The 16,031-nt window shown below is 46.1% G+C and overlaps 1 protein-coding gene across 3 annotated transcripts in view; it reads right to left on the reverse strand.

Moving 5' to 3' along the window:
* Window positions 1-15,596, reverse strand: part of SARS1 (seryl-tRNA synthetase 1) — a 178,614-nt gene extending 163,018 nt beyond the window's left edge. For 2 of the 3 annotated variants that reach the window (XM_044288249.1, XM_044288250.1), the window contains exon 1: window positions 15,335-15,596. In XM_044288249.1, coding sequence (XP_044144184.1) covers window positions 15,335-15,470 — 136 coding nt within the window. In that variant the 5' untranslated portion in view covers window positions 15,471-15,596. The remainder of the gene's footprint in view (window positions 1-15,334) is intronic. The other variant, XM_044288248.1, reaches the window with a different exon arrangement.
* Between the last annotated feature and the right edge of the window lie 435 nt (window positions 15,597-16,031).

Consider the following 16,031-nt stretch of genomic DNA (forward strand, 5'->3'; position numbering starts at 1 on the left):
CTTCGCATCCTCAGGTATTGACCTGTAGGGATACCTCGCTTCAAAGGGCCGGGGTGAAAACTCTCCCACTCCAATAAGGAGTTTGTAGCCGTGGGTTTTCTATAGGTCTGTGTAAGGAGTTCACCCTCCGGTCCCTTATCAATCCGAATGTCAAGGAAGGGCAGGGAGCCAGCGGACATCTCATATGTGAACCGTAATCCAAGGTAGTTAACATTGAGAATGTCCACCAGATCTCGGAAGGTGCCCACCGACCCCCGCCAGATAATAAAGATATCATCAATATATCTGGCCCACATCACCACAGGTGTGGTGAGCGGGCTAGGGGGGGGGGGGGGGTCAGTGAACACCAATTCCCTTTCCCACCAGCCCAGGAACAAGTTCGCATACGATGGGGCACAAGGACTCCCCATCGCGGTGCCCCTGAGCTGGTGGTAAAAGGACCAGTCAAAGATGAAATAGTTGCAGGTTAATGTGAACTGCAACAACTTCATAACAAAGGCATTATGTTTGGAGAACTGGCAGCCTCTCGTGGCCAGGAATTCTGACACTGCCCCCATACCTAGATTGTGTGGGATGGATGAATATAAGGCCTCCACGTCGATAGAGCCTAGGAGGCAATCATCCTCCAAAGTGATACCCTCTAGTCTACCCAGAAGGTCGCTGGTGTCTCTTGTGTACGACGGCAGCGCCCTGACAAAGGGGGCCAACATCCGGTCCACATATACACCCACATTCTGGTTAAGACTATTGGTACCAGAGACAATGGGGCATCCCTTCAGGGGCACAGTACCCTTATAAATTTTTGGTAAGGAATAGAATGTAGCGACTTGTGGGTGTCGACACTCCAAAAAAGCCAATTCATCTAGGGAAATAAGATCTTGATCTCTCGCTTTCCTTAATATCAGATGAAGTTGTGTCTGATATTTTTGGGTTGGGTTATACTTCAGCTTTTCGTAGGTTCCGCGATCCGATAAAAGTCTCAGACACATTTCCCTATATTGTGGGGTGTCGAGGACCACGATGTTGCCCCCCTTGTCAGAGGGCTTGATTCGTCACACACTTATCATTCTCGAGACTCTTCAATGCAAGGTGTTCTTCCCTAGTACAATTGTATTTCCTGTCGGATATAGTCAAATGATCAAGGTCAGCAAGGACCTGTTACAGAAACACGTCCACACAATTGGGGTCACCAACTGGTGGCAACTTGGTGCTTTTGTTTTTTTAGCACCGTGAAGGGACCTTTCCCATCCACCGGATTACTATCTGCCAGACTAAAAAGGAGACGAACGTCTTGCAAGATGTCTAATGGGACGCCTGATTCCCTGCTTTCGCGTTTATTGATGAGGGAAAAATTTTTTGACCAGCGTAGTTTACGCACGAAAAGATGAAGGTCTTTGACCCAATTGAACTGATTAAAGGGAGGTGTCGGGACAAATGACAAACCTTTACTGAGAATTTTTATTTCGGGTACTGAGAGAGTTTTTTTGGAGAGGTTGAGGATCTGGGTGGGAGGCTCAGGCTGTGGATTCAGACTTTGTGTGCGGGATTCGGGGGGATATTGATATCCAAAGGTGGTTTTCTGTATCGTAGGTGATATGGCACCGCCTGTTCTAAAAAATCCCCACTTCTACCGTCACGGCTTCCTCTGCCTCTCCTACCTCCTGGTCTACCCCTTCCTCTATTCGGTCTCCCTCCTTCCCTCTCTCCCTCGGAGGCTTCAATATCACTTGAAGAAGCGTCGGACTCAGCTTTTTTTCTTGGGATAACTGTACGGTCCAAATTAGTATAGACTCTATTATCCCTAAAGTCCTGGAGGTCACGGTTATATTGCTTGTGTTTACGCTTCTTCAAGTGATATTCAAATTTATCAATGGTATTCTTAAGCTGAAGTTCTTTGCTTAGAAAGTCAGGCTCCTGTCTGAATTTATTAATAGTCTCAATCAGACCTTTCACGGAGGAGTCTATTTCTTCTAATTTTAACTTTTCTTCTTCAAGTAGAAGATTCATGAAACGGAGGGAGCTTGCTGTTGCTTCCTCCTCCCACTTGACAGTGAGCCTGGAACTTTTACACCTACTAGCTGGCAAGTGACGCCCCATTGTCTCTGGTACCAATAGTCTTAACCAGAATGTGGGTGTATATGTGGACCGGATGTTGGCCCCCTTTGTCAGGGCGCTGCCGTCGTACACAAGAGACACCAGCGACCTTCTGGGTAGACTAGAGGGTATCACTTTCGAGGATGATTGCCTCCTAGGCTCTATCGACGTGGAGGCCTTATATTCATCCATCCCACACAATCTAGGTATGGGGGCAGTGTCAGAATTCCTGGCCACGAGAGGCTGCCAGTTCTCCAAACATAATGCCTTTGTTATGAAGTTGTTGCAGTTCACAATAACCTGCAACTATTTCATCTTTGACGGGTCCTTTTACCACCAGCTCAGGGGCACCGCGATGGGGAGTCCTTGTGCCCCATCGTATGCGAACTTGTTCCTGGGCTGGTGGGAAAGGGAATTGGTGTTCACCGACCCCCCCCCCCAGCCCGCTCACCACACCTGTGGTGATGTGGGCCAGATATATTGATGATATCTTTATTATCTGGCGGGGGTCGTGGGCACCTTCCGAGATCTGGTGGACATTCTCAATGTTAACCACCTTGGATTACGGTTCACATATGAGATGTCCGCTGGCTCCCTGCCCTTCCTTGACATTCGGATTGATAAGGGACCGGAGGGTGAACTCCTTACACAGACCTATAGAAAACCCACGGCTACAAACTCCTTATTGGAGTGGGAGAGTTTTCACCCCGGCCCTTTGAAGCGAGGTATCCCTACAGGTCAATACCTGAGGATGCGAAGGAACTGTTCCTCTATCCAGCAGTTCAAGGAACAGGCGGGGGACCTCCGCAAAAGATTCTTGGACAAGGGGTTTCCAGACTATGTCCTGAGAAAAGCCTACCAGAGGGCACTTGCCTCTGACCGTACAGGGCTGCTACATCCACAGAGATCTAGAAGTGATGATAAATTGATACGGTTGATAGGTACCTTCGACATGGGGGCGGAAGAGGTAAAGGAGATTCTCAAGAAAAACTGGAGTACTCTCCTGCTCGACCCAAATATTGAAAAAATGGTGGCCCCATTTGCTCAAGTCACGTATCGTAGGGGGCGTAACATCAAAGATCATGTGGTACATAGCCATTACTCGGGTGCTGGCACCGCATCGACTGCTTGGCTGAGAGCTCCAATTGGCTCCTACCATTGCAGTGGGTGTGTCGCCTGCCCCTACATCAAACAGGGACATAGCTTCATTGGTCATGTGACTAATCACACCTATACCATCAAACAGTTTATCAACTGTCGTAGCAGAGGTGTGATCTATCGTGCACAATGTATATGCGGCCTTGAATACATTGGCAAAACCAAGCGGGAGCTGCGCAGGAGGATAGGAGAACACTTGGGGGGGGACATACGTCATCATAAGGATACCCCCTTGGCACGCCATGTGACTTTGGTCCATGGCGGGGACTACTCAGAAGTCAGTTTTATGGGTATTGAGGCTGTCCCACCCCCAAATAGGGGAGGCAATTGGGACCAAAAGATCCTACAAAGAGAGACCTGGTGGATCTTTCAATTAAAAACTGTTCACCCACAGGGTCTAAATGAACAGCTCTCATTCAGCTGTTTCATCTGAGTGATGCATCAGGATGTCTTCAGTTCAGTCTTTTTGACTGATCAGGCTTTTCAGAAAAACGTAGCATGCAGTATTTTTACCTCCGGCCAAAAAGCCTGAACACTTTGACTGAACGCCTGATCAGGCTTTTTTCCCCATTGACTTGCATTAACGCCGTGTGTTCAGTCAAAACGGATCCGGCTTTTGCATGTTAAACCCGAAAAATGTGAAAAAAAAGTTAAAGTCCATAAATGGCGGATCCGTTTTTTCCAATGCATTTTTCCATTGTGATCGAAAGCCTGATCAGGATTCAAATGTAATCCGTTTTCACACGTTTTTCCGGATCCGGCGGGCAGTTCCAGTGTCGGAATTGAACGCCGTATTAAAACAACGCTAGTGTGAAAGTAGCCTTATATATGATTTTTTTAATCATTCATTATTACACATTATGAGGCAAGGTGACCAAAAAATTGGTTGTTTTGGCACAGTTTTTATTTATTTTTACAGCGTTCATCTGAGGGGTTACTTCATGTGACATTTGTATAGATCAGATCGTTACGGACGTGGCAATACCTAATATGCATACTTTTACTTATTTAAGTTTTACACAATAATAATATTTTAAATTATGTTTTAGTGTCTCCATTGTCTTAGGGCTGTTTCACACGAGCAGATGCCGTGCGTGACATCCGCTCCGTGAAAGAGTGCCAAGACCCGATGCAGACTGCAGAGGCACGGAGCATTAACATGACTGATAATGCTCCGTGCCTCTCTGTGATCTCTTTACTACGAAATCACAGTTGTCACTGTGATTTCGTAGTAAAGAGGTCACAGAAAGGCACGGAGCATTATCAGTCATGTTAATGCTCCGTGCCTCTGCAGTCCGCATAGGGTCTTAGCTGTCATTCTGGGAGCGGATGTCACGCACGCATCCGCTCATGTGAAACAGCCTTTAGAGTCATAGTTTTTTAATTTTTTGACCGATTTTCTTAGGTAGGGTCTAATTTTTTGCAGGATGAGGTGACGGTTTGACTAGTACTATTTTGGGAGGCATGTGTCTTTTATCACTTGGTGTTGCAATTTTTGTGATGTAAGGTGGAAAAAAAAGGGCTTTTTTGGTACTGTTGTGATGCAAGGTGACAAAAACTGCCTTTTTGACACAGTTTTTATTTTTATGGTGTTTATCGGACGGGGTGGTCATGTGATATTTATAGAGCTGGTCGTTACAGATGTGGCGATACCTTATATGTGTGGGTTTTTTTCAGTTTTTTTTATTATAAAATCAGGGGAAAGGGGTGTTTTTTTTCTTTTTTTACTTGAAAATTGTTTTTGTTTTTATTAAAAACCCTTTTTTTGCTTTTTTTTAAAACTTTTTCTCTCCCACTCTGGGACTTCAACTTTTGAGGGTCTGATCCCCTTTGCAATGAATTACAATACATCTGTATTGTAATACATTGTCTGTTAGTGTATTACTTTGAATAATGCACTAAAAGGTTGCCTAGGAGACCCAGCCTGGGGCTGGATCTCTTTGGCCCCCGTAGAAGGCAGGTCCCAATGCCGTGCATGGCATCGGGCTGCCTAGTCACCAATCGGGTGCCTGCCACAGCAGCACGGGCACCCAATGGTCTCCCCTCACCTGCCACATGCACCTTCTATACCGCGGTCAGCGCATAGAAGGGGTTAATCCACCGGCATTGTCACTTGCTGTCATGACATACTATTACGTCATATGTCGGGAAGGGGTTAAAGGGGTATTTCCATCTCAAACAATTTAGGCATAGCCCAAGGATATGCCCCCATTGTCTGATAGGTGCAGGTCCCAGAGGTGGGACCCATACCCATCTCATAAATACTGCCGGCAAAGTCCCGGAGGGCGGACCGCGCATGTGCGTCCGCCCTCCATTCATCTCTACGGCCGCGCAAGTGCAGTAAGCTCCCATAGAGTTTGCTTGGTGGTGGCTGGACCTGGAGTCCTCCAGCCATGGCATACCTATGTAGAAAATTGCAATTTTCACTTTGCACCATCTGCTGTGAATTTTTGCCAACCACCTGAGGGTCAAAATGCTAACTAAATCCCGTGATAAATTCTGTGAAGGGTGTGGGTTCTAAAATGGGGTCATTTGTTGAGGGGTCATTTGTTGAGGGTGTCTTTTATATTTCATCTCAGAGATTCTGCAGTTGTTGGCCAGTGCTGTATAAATCACCAATCTAGGCTTCAAATGCACATGTGCTTTCTCTTCTGTGCCCATACAGCAGTTTACGACCACATATGGAGTGTTACCCATTTTCTCCTGAATATGGCAACACATTCTGGGGTGCATTACATCCTGTTACCCCTTGTGAAAGTGAAAAATTAGTAGCCCTAGAGTTGTTGCGATACCAAATTTTTTATTCTGTTTCGATACCATGAAAAAGTATTGCGATATTCGATACCATGAAAAAAAAAAATAAACCAAAAAAGCCATGTGCATTCCGCATTTTAAAAAATGGCGAATCGCGCAGTTTTTATTAATTTTTTCTGTTTCGGCGTTCACCGCATAGATTTTTTTTTATATTTTAATAGTTTCGACTTTTCTGATGTGGCGATATGTAATATGTTTATTATTTATACATTTTATATGTGAAATTGGGAAAAGGGGGTGATTCATACTTAATATTTTGGTGGTTTTTTTCACACTTTTTATTTAATAACTATTTCCCCCCTTAGGGGCTAGAACCTGGTATTTTTTAATCCCTTATCCTATTCACCCTGATAGAGCTCTTAGGACTTCACACTGTCCCAATGAGGGGGAGGGGAGGGTACCCTGTGGCCACTGCCACCAATGATTTTAATACTGGGGGGGTTGAGAGGGGCCGGCGCACTGTGCCACCAATGGGTACTGGCAGATCAGCAGCAGTTAACCGCCTCCTGTATTATGTGTTAAAGTCAACTTTTCCTGGGTCCAGACATTAAGTATTAGGCTACACAGAGCGGCGCCGAGGAATCTCCCTGGACGCCGCTCCGTTCGCCCACTGTCCCCATTACTGTCTCCTGCTCCATATGCTAATTACTATCGGAGCAATGGGGAGGAGACATCAGCTTCTCTAGCTTCGCTGGCTGTAGCGCTGTCCAATCGCAGCGCAGGAAGAAGGAACGCCCACTAGAGAAGCTGATGTCTCCTCCCCATCGCTCCGATAGTAATTAGCATGTGGAGCAGGAGAGGAGACAGTAATGGGGCACAGCGGGCGAACGGAGCGGTGCCCAGGAATAATAGTGAGTGCTGGGACATCGCTGGGAGCTGCTCTGTGTAGGAAAAGTCATATCATTGGTGGCGCAGTGCGCCCGCCCCTCCTCCGCCCCTCTCGTCTCAGTGGTGGCAGCAGCACAGGGGGAGGGAGGACAGCTTGTTTCTCCCCTGTGCTGCTGAGAGAACATGAGCACGCCGACAGCAGCGCTCTCATGTTCAGAGATACTAGGATGCGCAGAAGCGCAGCCCTGTATCGAAAAAAATGGAAATCCCGGTATCGTATGGATATCGGGACAAAAGTATCGATTGGGTATCGAAATTTCGATACCCACAACAACCCTACTATGCCCGTTAAAAATTCTATGGGGGCAGTAGTTTCAAAAATGGGGTCACTTTTGGGGGGGGGGGGGGGGTTCCACTGTAGGGATACCTCAGGGTGTCTTAAAATGCAACACAGCACCCAAAAACTATCCCAGCAAAATCTGCCCTCCAAAAACAATATGGCACTCATCTGCCATGTGCCAATAGAGCAGTTTACAAATATATATATATATGGGATGTTTCTGTAAACTGCAGAATCAGGGAAATAAATATTGGGGTTGGTTTTGCTGTTAACCCTTGCTGTGTTACAGGAAGAATGGACTAAAGTGGAAATGGAACACCTAAAAGGGTTAACAAAGTTTGTAAAATTAGTTTTGAATAATTTAACCGCCTCCGGACCGCCTAACGCAGATGAGCGCGCGCGCTCACAGGAACAGAAGGTAAGCGAGTGGATCTCCAGCCTGCCAGCGGCGATCGCTCGCTGGCAGGCTGGAGATGTGATTTTTTTTTAACCCCTAACAGGTATATTAGACGCTGTTTTGACAACAGCGTCTAATATACCTGCTACCTGGTCCTCTGGTGGTCCCTTTTGTTTGGATCGACCACCATCCATGGATCCGTAAAAATAATTCGGACGTCTGAATGGAGCCTTACAGGGGGGTGATCAATGACAGGGGCGTGATCACCCATATACACTCCCTGATCACCTCCTGTCATTGATCACCCCCCTGTAAGGCTCCATTCAGACGTCCGCATGTGTTTTGCGGATCCGATCCATGTATCCATGGATCCGTAAAAATCATACGGACGTCTGAATGGAGCCTTACAGGGGGGTGATCAATGACAGGGGGGTGATCACCCATATACACTCCCTGATCACCCCCCTGTAAGGCTCCATTCAGAAGTCCGCATGTGTTTTGCGGATCCGATCCATGGATCCGTAAAAATCATACGAACGTCTGAATGGAGCCTTACCAGGGGGGTGATCAATGACAGGGGGGTGATCAGGGAGTCTATATGGGTGATCACCCCCCTGTCATTGACCACCCCCCTGTAAGGCTCCATTCAGACGTCCGCATGTATTTTGCGGATCCGATCCATGGATCCGTAAAAATCATACGGACGTCTGAATGGAGCCTTACCAGGGGGGTGATCAATGACAGGGGGGTGATCAGGGAGTGTATATGGGTGATCAACCCCCTGTCATTGATCACCCCCTCCTGTAAGGCTCCATTCAGACATTTTTTTGGCCAGAGTTAGCGGGGAAAAAAAAAAAAATAATATATATATATATATATATATATATATATATATATATATATATATATATATATATATATATATATTTTTTTTTTTTTACTTACAAAGTCTCATATTCCACTAACTTGTGTCAAAAAATAAAATCTCACATGAACTCACCATACCCCTCACGGAATCCAAATGCGTAAACCTTTTTAGACATTTATATTCCAGACTTCTTCTCACGCTTTAGGGCCCCTAAAAAGTCAGGGCAGTATAAATACCCCACATGTGACCCCATTTCGGAAAGAAGACACCCCAAGGTATTCCGTGAGGGGCATATTGAGTCCATGAAAGATTGAAATTTTTGTCCTAAGTTAGCGACTTATGCAAAAATATAAAAAAAAAATTCTATGAACTCGCCAGGCCCCTCATTGAATACCTTGGGGTGTCTTCTTTCCAAAGTGGGGTCACATGTGGGGTATTTATACTGCCCTGGCTTTTTAGGGGCCCGAAAGTGTGAGAAGAAGTCTGGGATCTAAATGTCTAAAAATGCCCTCCTAAAAGGAATTTGGGCACCTTTGCGCATCTAGGCTGCAAAAAAGTGTCACACATCTGGTATCGCCGTACTCAGGAGAAGCTGGGCAATGTGTTTTGGGGTGTCATTTTACATATACCCATGCTGGGTGAAAAAAATATCTTGGTCAAATGCCAACTTTGTATAAAAAAAAATGGGAAAAGTTGTCTTTTGCCAAGATATTTCTCTCACCCAGCATGGGTATATGTAAAATGACACCCCAAAACACATTCCAACTTCTCCTGAGTACGGCGATACCAGATGTGTGACACTTTTTGCAGCCAAGGTGGGCAAAGGGGCACACATTCCAAAGTGCACCTTTCGGATTTCGCAGGCCATTTTTTACACATTTTGATTGCAAAGTTCTTCTCACACATTTGGGCCCCTAAATTGCCAGGGCAGTATAACTACGCCACAAGTGACCCCATTTTGGAAAGAAGACACCCCAAGGTATTCCGTGAGGGGCATGGCGAGTTCCTAGAATTTTTTATTTTTTGTCGCAAGTTAGTGGAATATGAGACTTTGTAATAAAAAATAAAATAAAATAAAAAATCAGCATTTTCCGCTAACTTGTGACAAAAAATAAAAAGTTCTATGAACTCACTATGCCCATCAGCGAATACCTTAGGGTGTCTACTTTCTGAAATGGGGTCATTTGTGGTTTTTTTTACTGTTTGGGCATTGTAGAACCTCAGGAATCATGACAGGTGCTCAGAAAGTCAGAGCTGCTTCAAAAAGCGGAAATTCACATTTTTGTACCATAGTTTGTAAACGCTATAACTTTTACCCAAACCATTTTTTTTTTTTGCCCAAATTTTTTTTTTATCAAAGACATGTAGAACAATAAATTTTTTAACCCTCATTGGCACTGCGCCACCATTGTTTACTATACTGGGGTGTTGAGGGGGCGCACTGCGCCACCAATGTTTATTATATTGAGGGGGGCGCACTGCGCCACCAATGTTTATTATATTGAGGGGGGGCGCACTGCGCCACCAATGTTTATTATATTGAGGGGGGCGCACTGCGCCACCAATGTTTATTATATTGGGGGGGGGCGCACTGCGCCACCAATGTTTATTATACTGGGGGGGGGGCGCACTGCGCCACCAATGTTTATTATACTGGGGGGGGGGGCGCACTGCGCCACCAATGTTTATTATACTGGGGGGGGGGCGCACTGCGCCACCAATGTTTATTATATTGAGGGGGGGCGCACTGCGCCACCAATGTTTATTATATTGAGGGGGGGCGCACTGCGCCACCAATGTTTATTATATTGAGGGGGGGCGCACTGCGCCACCAATGTTTATTATATTGAGGGGGGGCGCACTGCGCCACCAATGTTTATTATATTGAGGGAGGGCGCACTGCGCCACCAATGTTTATTATATTGAGGGAGGGCGCACTGCGCCACCAATGTTTATTATATTGAGGGAGGGCGCACTGCGCCACCAATGTTTACACTTTCATCCTAGCAACCATGCATGAAAATTGCACCGCATCCGCACTTGCTTGCGATTTTCACGCAGCCCCATTAACTTCTATGGGGCCTGCATTGTGTGAAAAAAGCACAACATAGAGCATGCTGCGATTTTCACGCAAAGCACAAGTGATGTGTGAAAATCACCGCTCATGTGCACAGCCCCATAGAAGTGAATGGGTCCGGATTTAGTGCGGGTGCATTCCGGTATTTTGAATGCCAGATCTGGCACTAATACATTCCTATGGGAAAAAATGCTGGATCTGGCATTCAGGCAAATCTTCAGGTTTTTTTGCCGGAGATAAAACCGTAGCATGCTGCGGTTTTATCTTTTGCCTGATCAGTCAAAATGACTGAATTGAAGACATCCTGATGCATCCTGAACGGATTGCTCTCCATTCAGAATGCATGGGGATATGCCTGATCAGTTCTTTTCCGGTATAGAGCCCCTAGGACAGAACTCTATGCCGGAAAAGAAAAACGCTAGTGTGAAAGTACCCTTAGGGCCCTTTCACACTTGCGTTGGCCGGATCCGGCATAGAGTTCAGTCGTCGGGGCTCTATGCCGGAACAATCCTGATCAGGATTATCCTAATGCATTCTGAATGGAGAGAAATCCGTTCAGGATGCATCAGGATGTCTTCCGTTCCGGAAAGTTTTTTGGCCGGAGAAAATACCGCAGCATGCAGTACTTTTTGCTCCGGCCAAAAATCCTGAACACTTGCCGCAAAGCCGGATCCGGAATTAATGCCCATTGAAAGGCATTGATCCGGATCCGGCCTTAAGCTAAACGTCGTTTCGGCGCATTGCCGGATACGACGTTTAGCTTTTTCTCAATGGTTACCATGGCTGCCGGGACGCTAAAGTCATGGCAGCCATGGTAAAGTGTAGCGGGGAGCGGGGGAGCAGCATACTTGCCGTCCGTGCGGCTCCCGGGGCGCTCCAGAGTGACGTCAGGGCGCCCCAAGCGCATGGATGACGTGATCGCATGTACACGTCATCCATGCGCCTGGGGCGCTCTGACGTCACTCTGGAGCGCCCCGGGAGCCGCACGGACTGTAAGTATGCCGCTCCCCGCTCCTACTATGGCAACCAGGACTTTAATAGCGTCCTGGCTGCCATAGTAACACTGAAAGCATTTTGAAGACGGATCCGTCTTCAAATGCTTTCCGTACACTTGCGTTTTTTCCGGATCCGGCGTGTACCTCCGGCAAGTGGAGTACACGCCGGATCCGGACAACGCAAGTGTGAAAGGGCCCTAAAATATTAAGTTTAAATCCCCCCTTTCCCAATTTTACATATAAAATATATAAATAAATAAACATATTACATAGCGCTGTCCAAACTATTAAATTATTAAAAAATATCTCCTATGCGGTGAGCATTCGCCATTTTTTTGTCACCTTGTCACCCCCAAAAATAGGATAGGACTGTTCTATTATGGGCCGAATGTTTCATAAAATGCGAAATGCACGCGGCTTTTTGTAGTGTGTTTTTTTTTTTTATTGCGCGGTATTGAGTATCGCAATACTTTTTTATGGTGGCGAAAGCGAATAAAAATGTTGGTATCAAAACAACCCTACGCCGATCTGATCGGCGTAGCGTTGTCACGATACCAAAATTTTGATTCGGTTTCGATTTGGCGACTAAAAATTAGATTTGGCTCCTAAATTTTTCAGTTCAGGAGCCAATGGCTACTAGGTATTTTTTTTGGTCTTGGAGCACTGTAAAGGAAGTTAAAGGGAACCTGTCATCGGGATTTTGTGTATAGAGCTGAGGACATGGGTTGGTAGATGGCCGCTAGCACATCCACAATACCCAGTCCCCATAGCTCTGTGTGATTTTATTGTGTAAAAAAACGATTTGATACATCTGCAAATTAACCCGAGATGAATCAGAGCTTGAAAATATGACTATTCTCTGGTCAAACAAGTGAGATATGACTCTTATGTTAATTTGCATATGTATCAAATTGTGTGTTTTTTTACACAATAAAAGCACACAGAGCTATGGGGACTGGATATTGCAGATGTGCTAGCAGCCATCTAGCAACCCATGTCCTCAGCTCTATACCCAAAATCCCGGTGACAGGTTCCCTTTAATACAAGGAACTTATTAATGTATTGTGAGTGTATATAAATATTGCCTCCTTTGCTGGGTGGATTCATTTTTCCATCACATTATGCACTGCAAGTTTCCATGGTTACGACCACCCTGCAATCCATCGGCGGTGGTCATACTTGCATACTAAAAGAAAAAAAGACTAGCCTATGTGGGTACCCACTGTCTCAGCAACCAGGGAAGCCGGCGCTTTTTCCTATAGTGTGAAAGCACAGCCACCGCTGATGGATTTACTACTAAGGCTACTTTCACACGTTTGGTGCGGATCAGTCATGGATCTGCACAGATGGAACCGTTCAGATAATACAACCGTCTGCATCCGTTCAGAACGGATCAGTTTGTATTATCTGTAACATAGCCAAGATGGATCCGTCTTGAACACCATTTAAAGTCAATGGAGGACGGATCAGTTTTCTATTGTGCCAGATTGTGTCATAGAAAACTGATCCGTACCCATTGACTTACATTGTGTGTCTGGACAGATCCATTTGGCTCAGTTTCGTCAAGCGGACAGCAAAACGCTGCAGGCAGAATAGTGACTGATCGGAGGCAAACATGCATTCCGAGCGGATCCTTTTCCATTCAGAATGCATTAGAGCAAAACTGATCCATTTTGGACCGCTTGTGAGAGCCCATGACGGATCTCAGAAACGGAAAGCAAAAACGCTAGTGTGAAAGTAGCCTTTTACAATACAATGTGTCACAAGAAAACAATCTCAGAATGGCTTGAAATCTGGGCACAGCAGCTGGTGCTGCATTCACATAGAATTTCCACCAGGGACTTACCTCTGAACAAAGGAAAACAGTATTCAGAGGTGTAATGCCACGGGTACGTCGACGTTAATGGATAAAGCTGAGAATTAAGCCTTTTGCACACGAACGCGTGCTGTCCGTGCCGCGAACCGAAAATTGCGTTCCGCAATGCACAGGCACTGACCGTGGAGATGCCAAACGTGGATCGCGACCCCATTCACTTGAATGGGGTCTGCAATCCATCCATTCTGCAAAAAGATAGGACAAGTTCTATATTTTTGAGAAACCCCACGAAAGCACACCGTAGGGTTCCGTTCCGCATCTCAGGATTTGCGGACCTATGCAAGTGAATGGGTCAGCAACCGTGATACAAAATGCACACGGCCGGTGCCCCATGTATTGCAGACCCGCAGTATGCGGTCACGTATGCAAGAGGCCTTAGGGATCCATCTTTGGGTTCTGTCCAGCATTTTGCCAGACAGAATAGCACAGTCTGCCATACTACCCTGTCTGGTGAAAATGCCAAAAAGGAACAGAAAGTAGGTAAAACGGAGTCCAAAGCTAAAAACCTTTGAACATCATTTGACCCATTCAAGATAAAAAGAGTTTTTTTTACTGGTCATCAGTATCTGAACGTGAGGGTCCGACACCCGGGACCCCCGCCGATCAGCTGTCTGAGAAGGCAGAGGCGCTCTGGTGTTGTAGCCTTCTCTCAGATTTCCCTAGACCAGTGATGGCAAACCTTTTACAGACCGAGTGCCCAAACTGCAACCCAAAACCCATTTATTTATCACAAAGTGCCAACACGGCAATGTAACCTGAATACTACAGTCCAATATCTTCCATGTACTTTATCATTTAGCTATAATAGCCTGCCTACATTCTATGTGCTGCCTGTGCTGTTCATGGCGCGCCCTGTGCTGATGAATGGCAGGAAAACTCTAAGGCATATTGGTACACCATAGATTTTTCCAGGGTGCGGGTGCCCACAGAGAGGGCTCTGAGTGCCGCCACTGGCACCCATGCCATAGGTTCGCCATCATTGCCCTAGACGTTCATCGGTTACTACTACCCGCCGGAGGTCCCACGTGTCAGACCTCCAGCAATCAGATACTGATGACCTATCCAGAGGACTGGTCACAGTACTAGTCTTGAAAACCCCTTTTAATGTACCTGTCACTGTATACATTTGAATACTGTGCCTGGATATGGAAAGCTCTAAGGAGGGCTAAGGGTACTTTCACACTAGCGTTATTCTTTTCCGGCACTGAGTTCTGTCCTAGGGGCTCTATACCGGAAAAAAATTATCAGTTTTATCCTAATGCATTCAGAATGCATCAGTTCAGTACCTCTTACGGTTTTTTTACTGAGAAAATACCGCACCATGCTGCAGTTTTCTCTCCGGCCCAAAATAATGATCACTTGCTGGAATGCCGGTTCCGGCATTAATTTAAATTGAATTGTATTAGTGCCAGATCCGGCATTAAGTGTTCCAGCAAAACCGATCCGGCTTTCCGATCTCCGCATGCGTTTTTCCGGATGACACCAGATTCGGTATTCCAATGCATTTGTGAGACGGATCCGCATCCAGATCCATCTCACAAATGCATCCGTTTGTGTCCGGATTGCCAGATCCGTCAGGCAGTTCCGGGCGACGGAACTGCCTTCCGGAATCCTCTGCTGCAAGTGTGAAAGTACCCTAAGACACTGTGTGAAAGCATGTAGCACAGCAAATATATGTAACATGCCTGTAGGCCCTTGCGTCACTGTGGCTTTCCATAGGAATGGCGTGGCCTAGATGACGTCGCCACAGATGGCCACGCCCTTGCAGGCAGCCGGCTACATGATTGCATCAGACGTAGGTGCAGCACATGGAGAGCCATTTTATGACGGGCAGCACAGACCCTCCACTTAGGTGGCAGTCAGAAACAATACATCCACATTACTCACATTTTCTCCACGCAGTGTCTGCCCCTAACAAGGAGTCTACCAAGCCCGGGTCCTTGAATCTCTTCCTCTGCGTCTCCCTGACCAGCTCAGGATTGCCTCCTTTATCTTCACGGAACAAGTCTAGCTCTAGAACCATGGTGGGAAGCGCAGGATGGCAATACACAGAAAGAAGCTGTATTCCAGCAGCAGCAGACGTACACCAAGCTCTCAACAGCGCAGAACAGTGGGACTGGACCTACAGACCACGTCACGTGTGAGGGGGAGGAGCCTGTCAGGGAGCTGATTGTGTGGGTTGGAGATACCGGGCATGTTGGACTAGATTGGTTGAGGGAAGAATGACGAGGCTGAAGTTGGTTTCTTATTCGGCAGTTTCTTATACATCACTATGACAAATAAACCTTTTTTCCTCTTATTCCTCTGCAGTAAATCAGTTTTTTTCTACATAAATGTTAAATATTATTTGTGAACAACCAGATTAATAAATAAAAAATCTACATTATTGGTGTTTTTACTGAAAAAAACGATAGTGAAAAATGGATGAAAAAATATGCATTTTGAATAAGTAACTGAGGAATATAAGGGGTTAAACGCCGTAAGGGCCCCTCCATAACACCCAACTGTATCCAGCCTGGCCCAAACTGTGGATTGGCATTAAAATAGGTGCCAACCTTGCCAACTATATACATTTTCAGCATTT

Source organism: Bufo gargarizans, chromosome 3, assembly GCF_014858855.1.
Source record: "Bufo gargarizans isolate SCDJY-AF-19 chromosome 3, ASM1485885v1, whole genome shotgun sequence".
In the NCBI taxonomy this organism is placed as follows: domain Eukaryota; kingdom Metazoa; phylum Chordata; class Amphibia; order Anura; family Bufonidae; genus Bufo; species Bufo gargarizans.